Source organism: Podarcis erhardii (assembly GCF_964252035.2).
Source record: "Podarcis erhardii genome assembly, chromosome: 11".
Lineage (NCBI taxonomy): Eukaryota > Metazoa > Chordata > Lepidosauria > Squamata > Lacertidae > Podarcis > Podarcis erhardii.
Window position 1 is genome coordinate 36,048,255 of NC_138501.1, and position 16,898 is coordinate 36,065,152.

The 16,898-nt window shown below is 41.6% G+C and overlaps 1 protein-coding gene across 10 annotated transcripts in view; it reads left to right on the plus strand.

The window, feature by feature from the left end:
• Nucleotides 1–16,279, plus strand: part of PDE4D (phosphodiesterase 4D) — a 627,484-nt gene extending 611,205 nt beyond the window's left edge. For all 10 annotated transcript variants that reach the window (XM_081880733.1, XM_081880735.1, XM_081880741.1 and 7 more), the window contains 8 exons: nt 2,698–2,870; nt 3,622–3,720; nt 3,812–3,976; nt 4,631–4,730; nt 7,923–8,077; nt 8,868–8,990; nt 9,499–9,681; nt 10,731–16,279. In XM_081880733.1, the coding sequence (XP_081736859.1) occupies nt 2,698–2,870; nt 3,622–3,720; nt 3,812–3,976; nt 4,631–4,730; nt 7,923–8,077; nt 8,868–8,990; nt 9,499–9,681; nt 10,731–11,141 (1,409 nt within the window). In that variant the 3' untranslated portion in view covers nt 11,142–16,279. The remainder of the gene's footprint in view (nt 1–2,697; nt 2,871–3,621; nt 3,721–3,811; nt 3,977–4,630; nt 4,731–7,922; nt 8,078–8,867; nt 8,991–9,498; nt 9,682–10,730) is intronic.
• Nucleotides 16,280–16,898: the final 619 nt, after the last annotated feature.

Consider the following 16,898-nt stretch of genomic DNA (forward strand, 5'->3'; position numbering starts at 1 on the left):
GAAAGGGAAACCCAGGCTCCTTCTGGCCTTACTTTTATAGTCAGCATGACCTTGACCAGTGGTTCTCAACCTGTGGGTCCCCAGATGTTGTTGGACTACAACTCCCGTCATCCCTGAGCTCTGGCCTTTCTAGCTAGGGGTGATGGGAGTTGTAGTTCAACAACATCTGGGAACCCACAGGTTGAGAAAGGCTGACCTTGACTAAAGGAGAAAACAGAACCAGTTTAAATCAGCTGTACTCAGCTTCTCTGAAGGAATAACCCAAACACCATGAACTTTCTGCTTGTTTCACACAGAGAAGATCCCAGAACCCTCTTGAATTAATTAGAATAGGAAAGATCACACATCACATCAATACTTTCTGTACTAAGAAATGCAAACTGACGCCCTGGAGAAGGAAGGGATAAGTTTAGTTTCAGAAACTCTGGGGGGGGAAAAGCTGGAATAAGATTGCCAGCAGAGATGACCTACATAGGAGGATTTTCTCGCTATGACTCACTGAAGAACCCAAGACTTCACTGTCTGCTTGTGTTTCTGTGGCAGCGAGGGAGATGCATACCCTAAGGAAATGTGTCCACCACAGACATATAAATTGAACTATCCTGTAAGCAGGACTCCATCCTGTGTTACGTTAAGCAACACAGATCCATTGTTAGACCAGCTTGTTTAAATAGCAGGACTGAAGTTTTGGATCTAATCCAAAGGATCTCGTGCCTATATCATTTCAGAATCCCAAGTGGGGAGCAGTCACTTATTTCAAAGTGTTCCCATTGTAGCCTCTTCTCCTGGCCTGTTATATGCATATGCGGCCATCAATCAGATTGCGGGGAGAGGGTTGAACAATCAATTGGTTGCATGCACTCTTAAGGTGTCACAATCATGCAACGGACAATACCATGGTATCTCTCCCTCCCCACCGACCAATAGTTTGTATCTGACTTTTGGAGCCTGATGAACATTTCTCATTTCTTCAGCTTTTAATGAGCCTTTATAGCTGGGGTTGGAAGCCTGTTCCATATGTTCTTGAGCATCTCCTCTCATCATTGCTGATGATTGGCTCTGCTAGCTGGAGCTGATGGGAGCTGGAAAACAACCATATCTGAGAGCTGCACATTCTGTATCCCAGTCTTAAAGACTTGTGCAGCATTATCCTTAAAGCTGTGACTCTCTCTCTTTACGGTTCTGGGTCACATTGCATTCATTTCCTAATTTTCAGTGCAATGAGCTTTGCTTCCTTTGGGAAAAGGGGTATGATAGGAGCCCTTAAACTATTTTGCAATCCTTTCTTAAAAGAAGAATTTTGTGTTTAAGGAATGCAGGGAGGGGAAGGGAGAAATATTTTCCAGGCTGCAGAACAGAGCCCAGCACAGATAGTGTTAGTTGCTTGCTCACTTTGAACAAAACCTTAGGAAAACCCATGGAATTCCATGCCCCATCTAAAATCTTCCGGACAGACACTTCCTTTCACTTGAGTTCATCTGACAGTTCGCTTTACGATCCTCCCTCATGATCGTCCTAAACTTTGTGCATATGACTGAAGCCATAAACATCAAGGCAGGCACACGAGTCACTGCTCTTCAGCTACTGTTGGTTTGTGCCAGTCAAGTGCTCTTCCTTTCCTCTGTGTTTTATTTAATTGGTGATCAAGAGAGGAGCAGTACAGGGGGAAGGAATGGATGCCCACGGCTAAAAGTTGGTGACATTTTCACTTCTTTGCAGAGATTCTCTGCTGTTCCAGTAAGTGCTAGTCTGCTCGGAAAGGTTACAGAAAAAGAGAGCGACAGAGATAAGAGAAAACAAGCATGCTAAATAAAACACAAATATAGCCGTGGTCATATTGCATCCCTTTGCATTAATGTTGGTTGTTAGGTGGAGCAAATAGTATGCATACGCTTCTTTAATGCTCTTGACCCCCACATAGTTATTTCTTGTTTTTATTTTGGGGAAAGATGAGATCAATGACAAGAATCTCAAAACAAAGGTGATAATTTTACTGAAACAGCTTAATTACAATGCTGTTGTGAGCCCGGTTGTGCTAGCTGGAGTGCTTGCACTGGCTTCCACTAATGGAACTGGGTAGTTGTATCCAACACAGAATACTTTTTTTATCAGTATTGCTTTTCTCACAACTCTTGAGTGGCCATTGCTGTTCCTCCTGTTGTACAGATGGCAACAAAGCCTTGCATTTAAGCACTTACCTATTAGGCAACAACAAATTGCATGTGGTCAAGTACATGGAATTTCAAGAGAGTGAGTGATGGAAGAAAGATGGAGCATTTTATCCTTCCTATGTGCTCAGCATATAAACCAAGTGAGCTGCTAGGAGAGAACAGAATTATTCGTCTCTTCTATGCCAGTCCCTACCAGGCTAGTATTTTGGCGTGGTGGTAAGCAGGCTAGTAACTTTTGCAAGTTTATTTACAAGGCTGTTGTAAAATTAGACTGATGAGAATAAATGATCTGTTTAAAGCCATAGCAAATCCATTGCTAATCTTGGATTTGAAGCCATCTTTTATGAAGTCAACTGTACTGGCTGATTTCGCTGTTCCTGTTTTTTTTTTTAATATCTATGAGTCATAAATCTACTGTAGGGATGTTTTGTGAAAGGCTGACTTTGGTTCAGAGCTGAACTTTTACAAGACAGTTCTAATATACAAACAGATTAACAATTTTCTTTTGCCCTCCCTCCTTTCATAGATAAACAGCATGAAGTGGAAATCCCATCTCCTACACAGAAAGAGAAAGAGAAGAAGAAACTGCCGATGTCTCAGATCAGTGGAGTGAAGAAACTGATGCACAGCTCCAGCCTAACCAATTCGAGCATCCCAAAATTTGGAGTCAAAACTGACCAAGAAGATATTCTGGCCAAGGTAAGGGCAATGCTGCTCTCTAGCTGGTTTTCTCACTTATGGTGGAGCGATGTGACAGGCCAGTAAATCACATCCACAAGTTTGCCCACATTAGTATTTATTTACACTTCACTGCATGTCCACTCTAGACATGGCAATTTGCATTGAGGAGAGTTGTCATTGGAACTACATTAGTGGACAAGTAAAATTAAAAAAGGAATGGAAAAATGAGACCTGCAGTATTTATGGTAGACTTCTGCATCTATAGTATTTCAACAGAAAATTGGTTGGTACGCTTATACCAAAAGAGCTTCAGGCAAGGGATGTAACATGCAGACAGCTCCAGGTTCATTCCCCATCACCTCCAGGTAGGGGTGGGATGCTGAAACCCTGGAGAGCTGCTGTCAGTCAGTGTTGACAGTACTGAGCTAGATGGATCAACAGTCTTGGGTGTTCCTAAGCTTTCCCCACTTGGACCATTATGGTGCTCAGAACATCCAAAAGCACTGAGAATAGCAATAAGAGTGTAGCATTTCTGAACGCTTTCCTACTGATCCCTCTTATTACTGGGCATCAGTGTACTAGTGAAACAATTCCATTCCATTTCTCTCTCTGAAACAAGATACTCCCTCCCTGTTTTAAGTCTTGAAAACTGGTAGCTGACACACCGAGAATGACTGGGATTGGTAACAGCAATCCAGTGTTGCGGTTTTGCATAAACCTCATTGAAAAACCCGGTATAGATTCTGTTTTCTGCTCGGTTTCATTTTAGGAACTAGAAGATGTAAACAAATGGGGCCTCCAGGTGTTTAAAATAGCTGAATTATCTGCGAACCGACCTTTGACTGTCATCATGTACACTATTTTCCAGGTATGTGTAACAAAAGGAGACTTTCCCATTTTCCATTTTCATCCTTTGCATGTATTGTAAAGGCAGCCATCTTTTCTCTCTTCCATTCCAGGAGCGGGAATTACTAAAAACATTTAAAATTCAACCAGACATGTTAATAACTTACTTGATGACACTGGAGGACCATTACCATGCAGATGTGGCATATCACAACAACATACATGCTGCAGATGTTGTACAGTCTACGCATGTGCTGTTGTCCACCCCAGCTCTGGAGGTAAGTTCACAGAAACAGAAGCTTTGTGTCACGGAATCCACAGACATCAAATCTTCCCCTTGCTTTTTTGCAGAAATCCTGCAGCATCGGTTTGCAAGATACTCTAGTCAGTTCAGTGGAGCAAAAAATACTTCCATTATTTGTTATTTATCTACATCTGCCATTTGTATGCTGCCTCATAACATAAAGTTCTCTAGGCAGCTTGAGAGACACAGACTTTGTTTCTGTTTTGTTTGCTTTTCTCTGAACTGAAGTGTAAAAGGCATGTTTTACAGAAGCTGTGAAATGTCCCAATTGTATTTCAGCATCAGCTTTTCAGTTCAGCCTTGGTGTTGCAGCTGTCAACTTGCAGAGGGGCCTTCTCTTCGTTTGTCACCCCTCTCCCACCTACAGCCTCCCAAATCTGCCCCAAACTTTCTGCAGCAGATTTGGGGGGCAGGGCACGTGGGAGGTTACAGAGCAGGGAAGAGAAAATGCAAGTCCCATTGTGCAAGTTGATGTCTATATTGTGCTAGCTTTTATGACTTGCTGGCTGCTGCCACCAGCAGGGATCCCAACAGCACCGTGTGTGTGTGCATACACAAATTCGCCAGCCACATGTATTTTATCAAAAAGTGTTTCTCTCCATTTACTCTGTTTTTCCTTCCCCCTCAGGCGGTGTTCACGGACCTGGAGATTCTGGCTGCTATTTTTGCCAGTGCAATACATGATGTAGATCATCCTGGGGTTTCAAACCAGTTTCTTATCAACACAAGTAAGTGTGGTCTATTTCTGGTAAAACTTGCTCAGTTCACGCATCACATTAAAGCCGTAGGATTTTTTGATTTATTTTTTAAACTGTGGCTTTAGGTAAATGAGCAGCACTCTGAAAACCGCTGCTGGAAAGATCCTGGGGGTGCTCCTCCTGTGGCCGTGCCACCTCAAGCAAAACAAACCATAGTTTGGCTTTTTGTGTCCTCCAAACCCAGGCTTGTGGTTTTCCCCAAACCAACCACAAGTGGTAAGCCAAGAACAAGCCTCAGTAACCACTTGTGGTTTGTTTGAAGGAAACATACCCAGAGCCTTTGTTTGTACAAAATAACAAGCCAGAATGGCTCATTTTGTCCAGGATCAGGAGTGCCACAGGTATTTAAGAGCACCATGCACCAACTTATGCCTGCTTGTTTATGTGAAAGTAGGAGTATTGTGTTTTTGAAGTATTAATGTATGTGACCTAGTTCTTCTCATTTATTAAATTTGTATACCGCAGGTCTCGGGGTGCTTCACAACATAAAAATGCAATGTAAACGCACAAAATACATTAAACCCTCTCCAGAAACGAATTAACACACCGACCCCTACCAAACTATCAATTGCGTATTGTTTCTTGTTTCTGTTAATTAATAATAATTTGTTACTTGTATGCCACCCATCTGACTGGGTTGTCCCAGCCACTCTGGGCAGCTCCCAATAAAATAAAAAAAGCAAAAACACAATACAATACCACACACTAAAAACTTCATTGTTTCTTTGCTGCTGCTGTGCTTACTAAAAGCCACAGAGGTGGCAGTCTAAGGTGGGCGATTGAAGGAACGTTGGCTTCCTTAACTCTTCCTCCACAGTGGTGCAGTTTGTTAATTTCAGATTCTGGACTTACGGTCTTACGGCTTGCAATGAAGGCTATGGCGGCCTGATCCAACTTCACAAACAATGCTATACATCTGTAGGGCAGATGTTGCTAAGTTGGTTGGTGTGGGGATGGGAATGCTCTGGCCCTCATTCAATAATAGGAACCTAATAATTTTTCGCTCCAACCCACTGATCACCGCTTGGGGAAGGGTCGTTGCTCAGTTGCAGAGCACAAGCCTTGCGGGTGGAAGGTCCACGGTTCAGTCCCCCCATCTCCAGGTAGGGCTGTGAGAGATCCTGCCCACAATCTGGAGAGCCACTGGCAATCATTGAATTAGATTTGGAAGAGACCAACTCCTGCAATGCAGGAATCTGAGATTAAGAGTCTCATACTCTTCCAAGTGAGCTATCCCAGCTGGCAGCATAGACAACACTGAGTGAGGGGAATCAATGGCCAGACTTTTATTAAGTCACCCCAGTATACTTTTTCACCCAAGCATTGCCATGGACTTCCCTACTGGGCCACTAAAACAGATGGTGCATAAAGTGTATTACGTTTAAGGGTGGGTAGGTGAGAAACACTGGATTATATTATGAGTTCAGAGAGTTGCTCCTCAGCTGCAATTTTTAGAAACATGGTTTTCCACTAATATACAAGTAAGCTATTCCCTGCCACGCAGAGAGGTCTTGGTCATAAAGCAGTGCATGCCACTCATAAAATGCTAATGTGTTCAAAAAATTGTTTTGCGTACTGTTCCTGAGAATTACAGGCATCTTGCCACATCACGACAACTGGATAATTATTAGACTCCAAAAAACCCTCTTGCTTCCCTCATTTAAAATACATTTCTTTAAATGCAGAGCACTAAAAGCTTGAGGATTTTATGAATTAGTCATTCACTGTGGGAGGTTACTGTTCTACAAAGTGCAACTCTTTTTGGTTTTGATTCTTAAACCTTTCACATGTGACTATGAGATAAATGGAGAATTCATTGGCAAAACAAGGTCTCCCTCCCCACTTTCTGTCAAGTTATGCCTCTGGGAGAAAAAGAGCGAGAGGGAAGATTCCTTGGCTCACGTGTTTGGTACAGGAGAGCGAGACTGCGGGAAAATAAATTGGAGCTCAAGAGCTTCAGCATGCGGTCCTGTTGAGCTGCAGGGATTTTTCAGCCAAACTTTACAAAAAAACAAACCACAGAACCCTAAACAAAGCGACAGTCAGTAAAACAGACTGATGCTCAGCTAGCTTTAGGATATGGAAACTGTAATAAGCAGAAATTAATGTCAACCAATGACAAGCAGTGTGTTTCACGGGTCTTGTATCTAGAAGCATCTAGGCTGAATAGAGGGAACGAAACGCATCGTTCCCTCGTGCCTCGTTAGGGGAGTTGTAAATAAATGCAAGTTGACTGGTTTTTGTTTTTCTTACCACAAATGTTTGTGCGTGAACTTCACTTGATTTCGTCATGTACAGACCGAGATAGAGGTTTGCATTTGGAGAGCATAGGACATCCCTCTGCAGTTTTTGGTAGCAGTGAGGAGGAGGAAGCCAGGAATTTCAAACCAATGCAAGGAAAGGATATATGCGCACTTGGTACAAGAATAGGCTCTTCATGGGGGGAAAAGGGACAAAAAGGCAGTGAAAGTGAGAAACTGCTTACAAGGAGGTAATTACTGTGCAGTTTAAATCCTGAAACCGTTCTAAAGGTGTAAGACATATATTCTACATGTCTCAAATATTCAGTGACAGAAGTGGCAGGAGGAGGACTCTGTGCCCAATGTGACCTGATAATACACGAAAAGGAGCGTTTGGGGGACAAAATTCGTATTGATATTCACTGAGCACTTATTAATGCAGAGTAAGCCTTTGCTGCAAGATTTGATCATGATTGTTATGGTTTCCTCTTCTGAAATTTTGCAAAGCCTTCAGAAGAAAGTTGTTTTTCAAAATTCCAAGAGCAGGAGGAAATCAGTGATCGTGATCAGATCTTGCAGCAAACACACCCTCTGCATAATGCAAGCATTTAGTGGTCTCCAGAACAGTGGAGCCAGTTGTAGCTGAAGAAAGGTCTGTTGTCAAATATTGTTACCTGCAGCGTTCTGAGCCCAGTTCTGGTTTGGGTTCATTGGTTTGGCTTTCTACACACAACATCTGTCAACTTTGCAGAACAAGACTCTGAGCCTGCTCAAGAGAAGCAATGTGATGTTCCAGCCATGTAAATTATAAATTGTTCTTTTTGGATACCTTACAACTGTGAGAAGTCAGAAAGAAAAGTTGTGGACAGGTAGGAAAGGGATTTAGGCTTTCTTAACGTTCTACCTTGTGAATGTCTTGCAGACTCTGAACTTGCCTTGATGTACAACGATTCATCAGTCCTGGAAAACCATCATTTAGCTGTGGGCTTCAAGTTACTGCAGGAAGAAAATTGTGACATTTTCCAGAACTTGACAAAAAAGCAAAGGCAATCATTGAGGAAGATGGTCATTGACATAGTGAGTTGCCATTTGAATGTTCCTATCTATCTTTGTACTTCCTTGTACTTTTCTGGTAGGATTTAAAACCTAAAATTGCACACAAGGTGCTTTTTCCTAGAGCATTTTAAACTTTCTTTTAACAGAGCAGATTCTCAGTAGCTTGTTTAGTCGTACTCATAATTATTTTGAATTTACCCACCTGTTCTGAAAAAAATACCCTGCTGCTGAGTTATGAGTGATTATGAACTGTTCCGCACAAAGTGGTTCTCCCTGGGTTTTGCTGTTCGTGGGAACACTCAGAAAATATTTATTCTGCACCCACAAAACCTCTCCGAATTGGTGTCGGTATAGATTATAGCTAGGTATTTAGTATAAGATGCTGCCACTATGCCAGATTAAATTCCCCACATCATCATCATCATCATCATTTTATTTGTATGCTGCTTTTCCCACAGTTAAAAACAATGCTCAAGGCAGCTTACAACATGACAAGATTTACATAATTACAAAAGTCATAAACAATAAATAAACCACATCAAAAAAATACACAACCAAATGGAAAACAATTTCCACATAAATCAAAATCTAAAACTAAGAATACAGCATTAATATCACAGTTTAAAATGGCATAGGTAAAAAATAACAGCAATTTAAAAACAAAAACAGAGCCCTCTCTGCCCGGCAGCAGTCCTTTGTGGAGCCTAGGTCAGGTGGTGAGTGGCAGGACTCAGGCGCTCGGCAGGGGAGTCCTCCTAGAATAAATTTGAAGATAATTTTAGTAATCCATTGCTTTCTCTTCTCCTCCAAGGTGCTTGCAACAGATATGTCTAAGCATATGAATCTTTTGGCTGATCTGAAAACGATGGTTGAAACTAAGAAAGTGACTAGCTCTGGAGTTCTGCTGCTTGATAACTATTCAGACAGGATTCAGGTAAGAGAGATATGCTGCTGTGTGCAATATAAACCTGGATTACCTCTCATCTTCCCATCGTGTGTATTCCAGTAGACGTACATTGTCTTGCTTTCTTAACTGGTTGTCATTCCTACCTGCAAAAAAACATTGGTTGTGTCTGCTAAATATGCTTTGCATAGACCACTGTGAGTCGCTGAAATCTTCCCCTATGGTTGAAAGCAGCCAAGTTGCATAGCTTGATTAAGTTTGCCTAAGGGGCCACTCTCCTTTGAAACGGATCAGTCTTGCACTTACAGCATTTTTGGCCTTTTAATACAGGCAGAAGCTGCAGATGTGAGATAATTGGAAGGCTATTAATGTCAGTGTGAAAAACACACAGCCCACCACCCCTTTGCTGTTCAGAATAAACCTTGCACTCGGTGTATTTTTGAGATTCTGTTTTCACGCCCGTCAAATGTGCAAATGGAAAAAAAGGGCTCTGTCTCCACAGGTTTCTCTAGAGAAATGTGTTTTCTGTCTGCTTTAGGTTCTGCAAAATATGGTACACTGTGCAGATTTGAGCAATCCGACAAAGCCACTCCAGCTATATCGCCAGTGGACAGATAGAATAATGGAAGAGTTCTTTCGGCAGGGAGATCGAGAACGAGAGAGGGGGATGGAAATCAGCCCCATGTGTGATAAGCACAATGCATCAGTAGAAAAATCACAGGTAATCTGTCAGAAGGGAGCAAAATGCAATGTGGTTGATAGAACATTATATAACTTTTAGTTGGGAAATGTTAACTCTTTTGCGTAGGTTTGCTTTTTAAAAAAATTAAAAATCATGATTTAAAACGGGGCTTTTCCCTTAGGGGTCACATGCCAGCCAAAGCCGGTGATTAGTGGAGCTACTAAATTGTTTTGGATAAACACTTTCATTACCTATCTTTACGTGCCAGGCATTCGGCTGATTAATGTTCTATGGCTTTTAAAACTTTTTGGGGGGGGGGTGTTACTGCTTTGTTTTTGTTTTTGCATTTTATATTTCTCTGTTGTGAACTGCCCTTGGGATCTTCAGATGAATGGTGGTATACAAATTTAATAATATTAACAATGATCTGCAATTAAAAACATGCTGCTTCAGTTTTCACCATGGCTTCCTCAGATTATAATCCCCAATCCTCTGCCCAGTTTATTCAGAGTTAAGACCACTGGGCTTGATGGAGTTACTCCCAAATAAGTATACACAGGGGGGGTTTTTTAACTAAAGGAGCTACAGCTCTGAGTGTGATATGCAAATATGTACACAAAAGTCTACCAACTAGAATTTGAGGCACTTTACCCCTTAGTACATTGCTTGCTCTTGTCAGAGCACAGAATTATGGCGAAGAGTAAAGACAGCCTGGAACGACTTCTGAAGCTGCACTGAGGCTCAGAGTCACTTGGAGAACCATGAAAATATTTTCTGGTTTTGAATAGTTAAATGGGAGCTTACCCCCACCCCAGCGCATTAAACCTTTATCTCCTCAGCTATGGGCTGGAGCTTATAACTCCAAATAGTTGTGCTGATCTCAAGCTCAGTGTAGTATCGGAATGATCCCTCCCCTTGGAGAACGAAATTATGGCAGGCTACAAAGTTGATCCATGACAAGGATCCTCTGCAAGATAGGATGCAGGAGACAGAAGGGAGATTGCAGAATCTAGTAGAGGAAATTGGTCAAGGTAACTACATTCCTCCTTTGGAAATAACCTCTCCCCCCTAATTTTGCATTACAACAGGTGGGTTTTATAGACTACATTGTTCATCCTCTCTGGGAGACCTGGGCAGACCTTGTACACCCAGACGCCCAAGACATCTTGGACACGCTGGAAGACAATCGCGAATGGTACCAGAGCACAATCCCTCAGAGTCCGTCTCCTGCCCCGGACGACCAAGAGGAGGGGAGACAGGGCCAAACAGATAAATTCCAGTTTGAGCTAACGCTGGAGGAAGATGGTGAATCGGACACAGAGAAGGACAGTGGGAGTCAAGTAGAAGAAGACACCAGCTGCAGTGACTCCAAGACTCTTTGCACCCAAGACTCAGAGTCCACTGAAATCCCACTTGACGAACAAGTTGGAGAGGAAGTGGTGGAGGAGGAGAGCCAGACAGAACCTTGTGTGCTAGAAGAACGTTCTCCTGACACGTAACGGTGCGCCGGCTCTGCCGCTCCCTCTGCTTTCTCTCTCTCCTACTCTCTTTTCAAGAATCAAAAATGGTTTCCAAAGTGCATGTCACTCGGCACAGCCATGGTCACGCCTCACTGTCATCTGCAAGAGATGTTCGCTGATCAAAAACTGACCTTGATTACCCTGTTTGGCACTCAGGAATATTGTAACCAGAAATGTTCATTGTTCATAGCATCCAGAGAGCAAAAGGAAGGGAAACACCTGCAAAAAGAACAGTTTCAACTTGGCAGATACAATCAGAGAGAGTGTCTACTCCAAGCTGTTTTCAAAAGGAGTAACGACGGCTGGTCCAAAGCTTGTGTGTGCGTGTGTGTTTTGTATTGGTTTTTAGTTTCTTGAGAAGAGGCATTAGTAGCATACATCACCAGAATATACAGAAGGCGACCGGCGAGTGAACAAAAGGTTATTAGCGGAAAGCGATTGAGCTCAAATAATGGGGACACAACACGAATCTGTTACCAAGTAGGAAGATGAAGCTGTGGAAGTCACATAATTTTCTAATTTCAAGTCTTCCTAACACATGACTGAAAAAAAAAGTGTAACTCAGTGGGTTGCACTGACGTCTGCATTTTGTATTATATGTAAAATGGAAATCTTTTTGTAGAGTTTACTTTTATTATTAAATGTATTGAGGTATTATATTTAAAAGAATGCAACACTCTCAGAACTTCATCTGCCACTGATTCTTTCTCCTCCCCCCCCCCAAAAAAAAGAGTAACTTGCAAGTTTTCAGTACAAATATGAGCTACACTGGATAAATCCAATTTTATATTTGTTTGCACTTAAGATTTTCATACCAATTCATTCAGCTGTTGTAAAACAACTCTGTGTTCTAGACCAATGACAGCTATCAAACGCTCATTTTCCCCCTCCCATGTTGCAGAAAACTTGTTTGTTGGCATTAATTTCTGGCTTTTCTTACTGTAATTTCCCCAAAGCAGCAATATTTCATGCGTGAAAAATGTCCTCAGAGATGGCTTGGTTGCTGCAGACCCAGCTTTTATTGCTGTGGGCTTACTATAAAATTTCTAAAATCTAATGGACCGTTGCAGTAGCAGTTCCCCAAAATTGGGATTGCCACCCACTGCTGGATGGCAGCAGCCTTGAGTATTGAGCACCAAACTCCTTACCGTGGGGTCCAGAGGGTGGAGGACTCCAACAAAGAATAGGGTTAGCAGGGGAGATCCCGAGGAAGCTCCAAAACAAAGATGAAACTCCATTAGCAGCTCCTAAGAAAGAAAAGTTGGGGGGACACTCCTATTAGAGTTGGGATTTGCAAATCTACAGCTAGCATGAATGTGACTCTTGCTATAAATACAAACCTTTTCTTTGCTAATTACATCATTCCCACAAGGCTGCTCCTAGTTGTGTATGCAAAGATTTGCTGTACCAGCAAATAATAATACTTAGGGTGAGGACATATGGACTGCTGTGACAACACAGTGCTACAGACTGTGCCTGTTTAAAGAGTACTTACAATTTGTAGTGGAATCTTTGCTGCTTCAGAAACAGACTGAGGCACCCTATTAATCCCCCTTAGTAGCTTTTTGCAAAGACGGCTGGGAATATAATGTAAAAGGTCACCGATAAATCAGCCCCTTTAAAAATAAGACAAAATCAGCTTTTGACCTTGAATATGGCAAGAAATATATAATAGTCTTTTAAAAAAAATCTGCAGAAAGGATCTTGCATTTTTGTCCACTCGGTGACTTTCGTTTTGCTCCTTTTGCTGTCCTACTGAGAGGTCACGTTGAATGAATAAATGTCTAGGATGGAATCGTAAAGGTTATGTTAGGGGCTAGAAATGCATGACCCTATAAAATAACAGAGCATTTGCAGAATGAAGTGTAGCCTGTAATGCACCACAGAATTAAATGTCATCAAAGCTATTGATTTTAATGGGTTTGTGTACATTTAACTCTGTCTCTCATTGTGCCCAGCCTGCAACCAGTATGTGATGAAAACTCTGCAGGGTGGCGGAGATGGTGGGTGTGAATTCACATCTGCCTCTGACCTGCGCTGCGACTGTGTTGCAGTGGGTGTTGGGGGCATAAATATGACTAGAGTCATGTTTGTGACCATGCATGATAACATCTGCTGCCTTATCAACATGGGGCGTTCAATTGCCTGCACCCCTCCCTCCATACCCAGCATAGACCAGCTCTTCTATGCAGGGTCCCTCCTGCATAGATTTGGCTTGAACGACGAGGCTGTTTTGACCCAATGAAAACAGTGGATTGGAGGTAGACCAGTTGAGATCACAACTCTTGAGTCCCATTGATTTCAATAGATTGACCTTTTACGTCTTGATACAACCCACAGATTATACTTGGTTGACTAAACCAAGGAAAGTTTGGGACACTGCTAAATATCCGATTTTAAATGAAAGCACTGACTGATGGGGATTTTTTAAAAAGTGCATTTTAATGTGTCTCGTCTACCTTTTAGCTCTTGATGGCTTTTACTGAAGAAGGAAAAACTGGAGAAGTTGATGAAAGAATTTCACCATGTTGTTGTCAGCCTAGGCTCCTGTCCTCCCCTCACTACGTCAACATTTGTTAGTCCCCAAGAGTGCCTGGAATCTTAACGAATAAAGCAATATCAATTCCAAAAATCAATATATATCGGGAAGGGTATTTTATCTGCACTAAAGGTTTAATCCTACAAACGGGTAAACTCTAGCTGGAGCCGGCCAGAGACTTAAGTATTGGGGAAAGGCCAGCGTCTAATGCTGAGCAGGGCAAGGGGCTTGTCTGGCCTCTTGAATAACATTTTTTTAATGGTTATTCTCAGATGCTCAGTTTTAAGGAGGTTCATGTCTGTTGATAGTTCTGGTTAGTGTATACCCTGTAAGATTAAACTGTCAAAGAAAAAGGAGAGGTAATGAAAAAACCACCATATTGTGTAAAATACACACCCATATACATGGACAATCAAGTGGCAGGAAACATAATAATGTTTAGAGGCAGGGATCGAATGCACTGTACAATCTTCGTTTGTTTGTTTGTTTTACTTTGCCAAAGTGTGCTTTAGCGCCAGCACACTACTCTAAAAACAACAACACAATACTATTGAAAAAGTGTTTTAACGTGTTTTCTTTGTGTTTCTGTTTTGTTTGTTTTTTTGCCATAAGAGAAATGCAATGAAGTCGATTGAGGATTGTGTAGAGGGGGGGGGGGGGAGACAGAAAGAGGAATCTGAATTTGCATCTATACTTTAGCTTGCAAGTTGCTTTTCTCAGTAATACTGTGTCTGCTCCTTTTTAATTTCTGGTTTTACACCGTTCTTCTAAAAACAAAACCTTTAAAAAAGATCAGGCAAAATAGGTAGAACAAATCACATTCAAAAGGTTGGGGTTTTTTATATTAAAAAAAAACTTGAGGATGAAATGAATTTTACAGGCCGCTTTGACAATTCTTTTAAAACCCATTTATTTATTTTTTATTTGTGCCATGCATATTTTTTTCCTCACCAAATGACCTTACTTGTAATAAGTCTTGTTTGTCTCTGTTTACAACCATGTATTTATTGTAATGTATATATTGTAATGTTAATTGTAAATTATAAGTTCTTATTATAACATCATCCTTGCCAGGGTGGTATTGCTATATTTGGAAACTCTTGGTGAGAGAATTAATATTGTGTATACATACTCCCCCACCCCCACCCCCCTTGTACATTCTGTAATATATATCCTATATCACCTTAGAGCTTGTTTATGGAAGAGTTGAGAAAAATTATAAAGTACATAGTTATATAAATTAAAAAGCTGCAGGTCTTTGGTCCCAGGGCTGTGCCTTAACTTTAAACAACATTTTCTTCTGTTTTGCTGCATTTGAAAGAAAGGTCGTTGTGGAACATCGGCTGGGCATATCTCCACCGCCCTTCCTCCCCTCTCCCCCAAGGGACACTGGTCCTGGCCTCTCTGGGATGCTCTGCATTCCAACGGGGATTTATCTAGCTTCCTATTGGAAGCCCAAATGCTAACCTTGGGCATCAATCGCACCTGCCTGATAAGAGTGCTTTCCCCTTTTCAAAATGTATCTTAAGGGCATCACTTTATCCCAGCCTTTATCAAAATCCAGCTGTGTTGTGACGACCACTCCCATCAATCCTGGATAGCATAGTTGTACTGGCTGGGGATGATGGGAGTTGGGGTCCAAAATGTCTGAAGGACACTAGGTTGGTGTAGGCTGCTGTGTCTTGCCCTTTAAAACAACAACAAGCAAACCAAAAAACACAACCGCCCTTTAATCAACCAGGCTGGGGCACCGTTCATCAACAACCCCACTGAAACGTGGAAGTTGCCTCCTATGCACTTCAAGGAAGAAATGTCCCGAGTCTGGGATGTGCCCTTTTCTTACCAATACAACAACTCTCACAATTATACCTAATTTTATACTGCGTAGTAAATATACAACACTGACCCTGAACTCCCCCCCCCCCCAACACTACTAGCAAGCACTGCAAGCAGCCAGAGCTCAGTCCCGTATAAATGGCTCTGTGGGTGCATGTATAGCGTAGGTGTAAAGAATGACTGTAGCCTTTTAGACGGTTGAAACACTTCTCATTTCTACTTTTATTTTTGCAGAGTTTGCCGTGTCTTGAAGGTGTTGTCTTGCTGCTGTTCTTGATCATGTAATTTCGTAGTATCTGATACCTCGTCACCATTCCAATAATGCCCAGCCCTTGTAGCATGTGACTGTTCAGTGAAAGGAGAGATTCTTTTTCAAGGAAAAAAAATAGCCTCCTTTTTGACACAAACTGTAGATTTTAGCAGCCCTGGCCCAAAGGAATAAGATTGCTTTTGTTTTAAACAGTATAAAAGGGACACTATAACAACAGAATTACTGAACAATATTTTTGTTGTTTTCAATTTGGTTTGTTTCCTTTGGGTATGTCTTTAGAGTGGCACATTGTGTGAACATTGCAATTAATTCAATGGTTTCTTAGCCGCTCTTACAGCCTATGGGATAGTACTGTACGTCAAATACCTTCATATGAAATTTTTATATGCAATGGAAATAAAAGCATGGGTTGATTCTGCCTAGATACTGTACTTGACCATCTTTTTGCAAATAAATTTATCTTACACTGTTGACTGCTCATCTGTAATAAGATCTATTTTTTTAATGTTTGCTTGCCCAACCCAAAAAGATACTGCATATGTCTAATGCAACTTCATAACTATCTCATCTGTAGCAAAAAGTTGCAGAAAGCAACTGCCTACCCTCCTTTTGGGTGAAGACATCAGAAAGAAAGGAACATTTGGAGTCCATTGTCCAGCCTACCACAATTGAACATAGCAGTCTCCCAGATCCAGCTAGAGACCACACATGGGTGGGAGCAGACCTTTACATATACCGGTTATACCCTTCACTGGATGAAGAATCATACATACAAATTATTGCTGGAATGTGGCCCACCTGTGATCCATGCCCAGTCTCAGCTTTGACTAGCACCACTAAGTTATGTTGAACAACATCAAGTATGTTTAATAGTAAGAGCGATATGCTGGATGGCATGTGACCAGAAGTTCTAGGTTTCTTTGTTGAGTTTTATGCAATCAAGTGTTGCTTGTTTGCATCCATAGACTTGAACCAGGGTCCTTGTCTACAATATTTGCTCATCATTTTCCCCAGCGCTCTTTCTATAGCTCAGCCTCCATATGTTTTTTAATCTTTCCCCCCAATAAATTTTATTAAAGTTTGAAAGAAA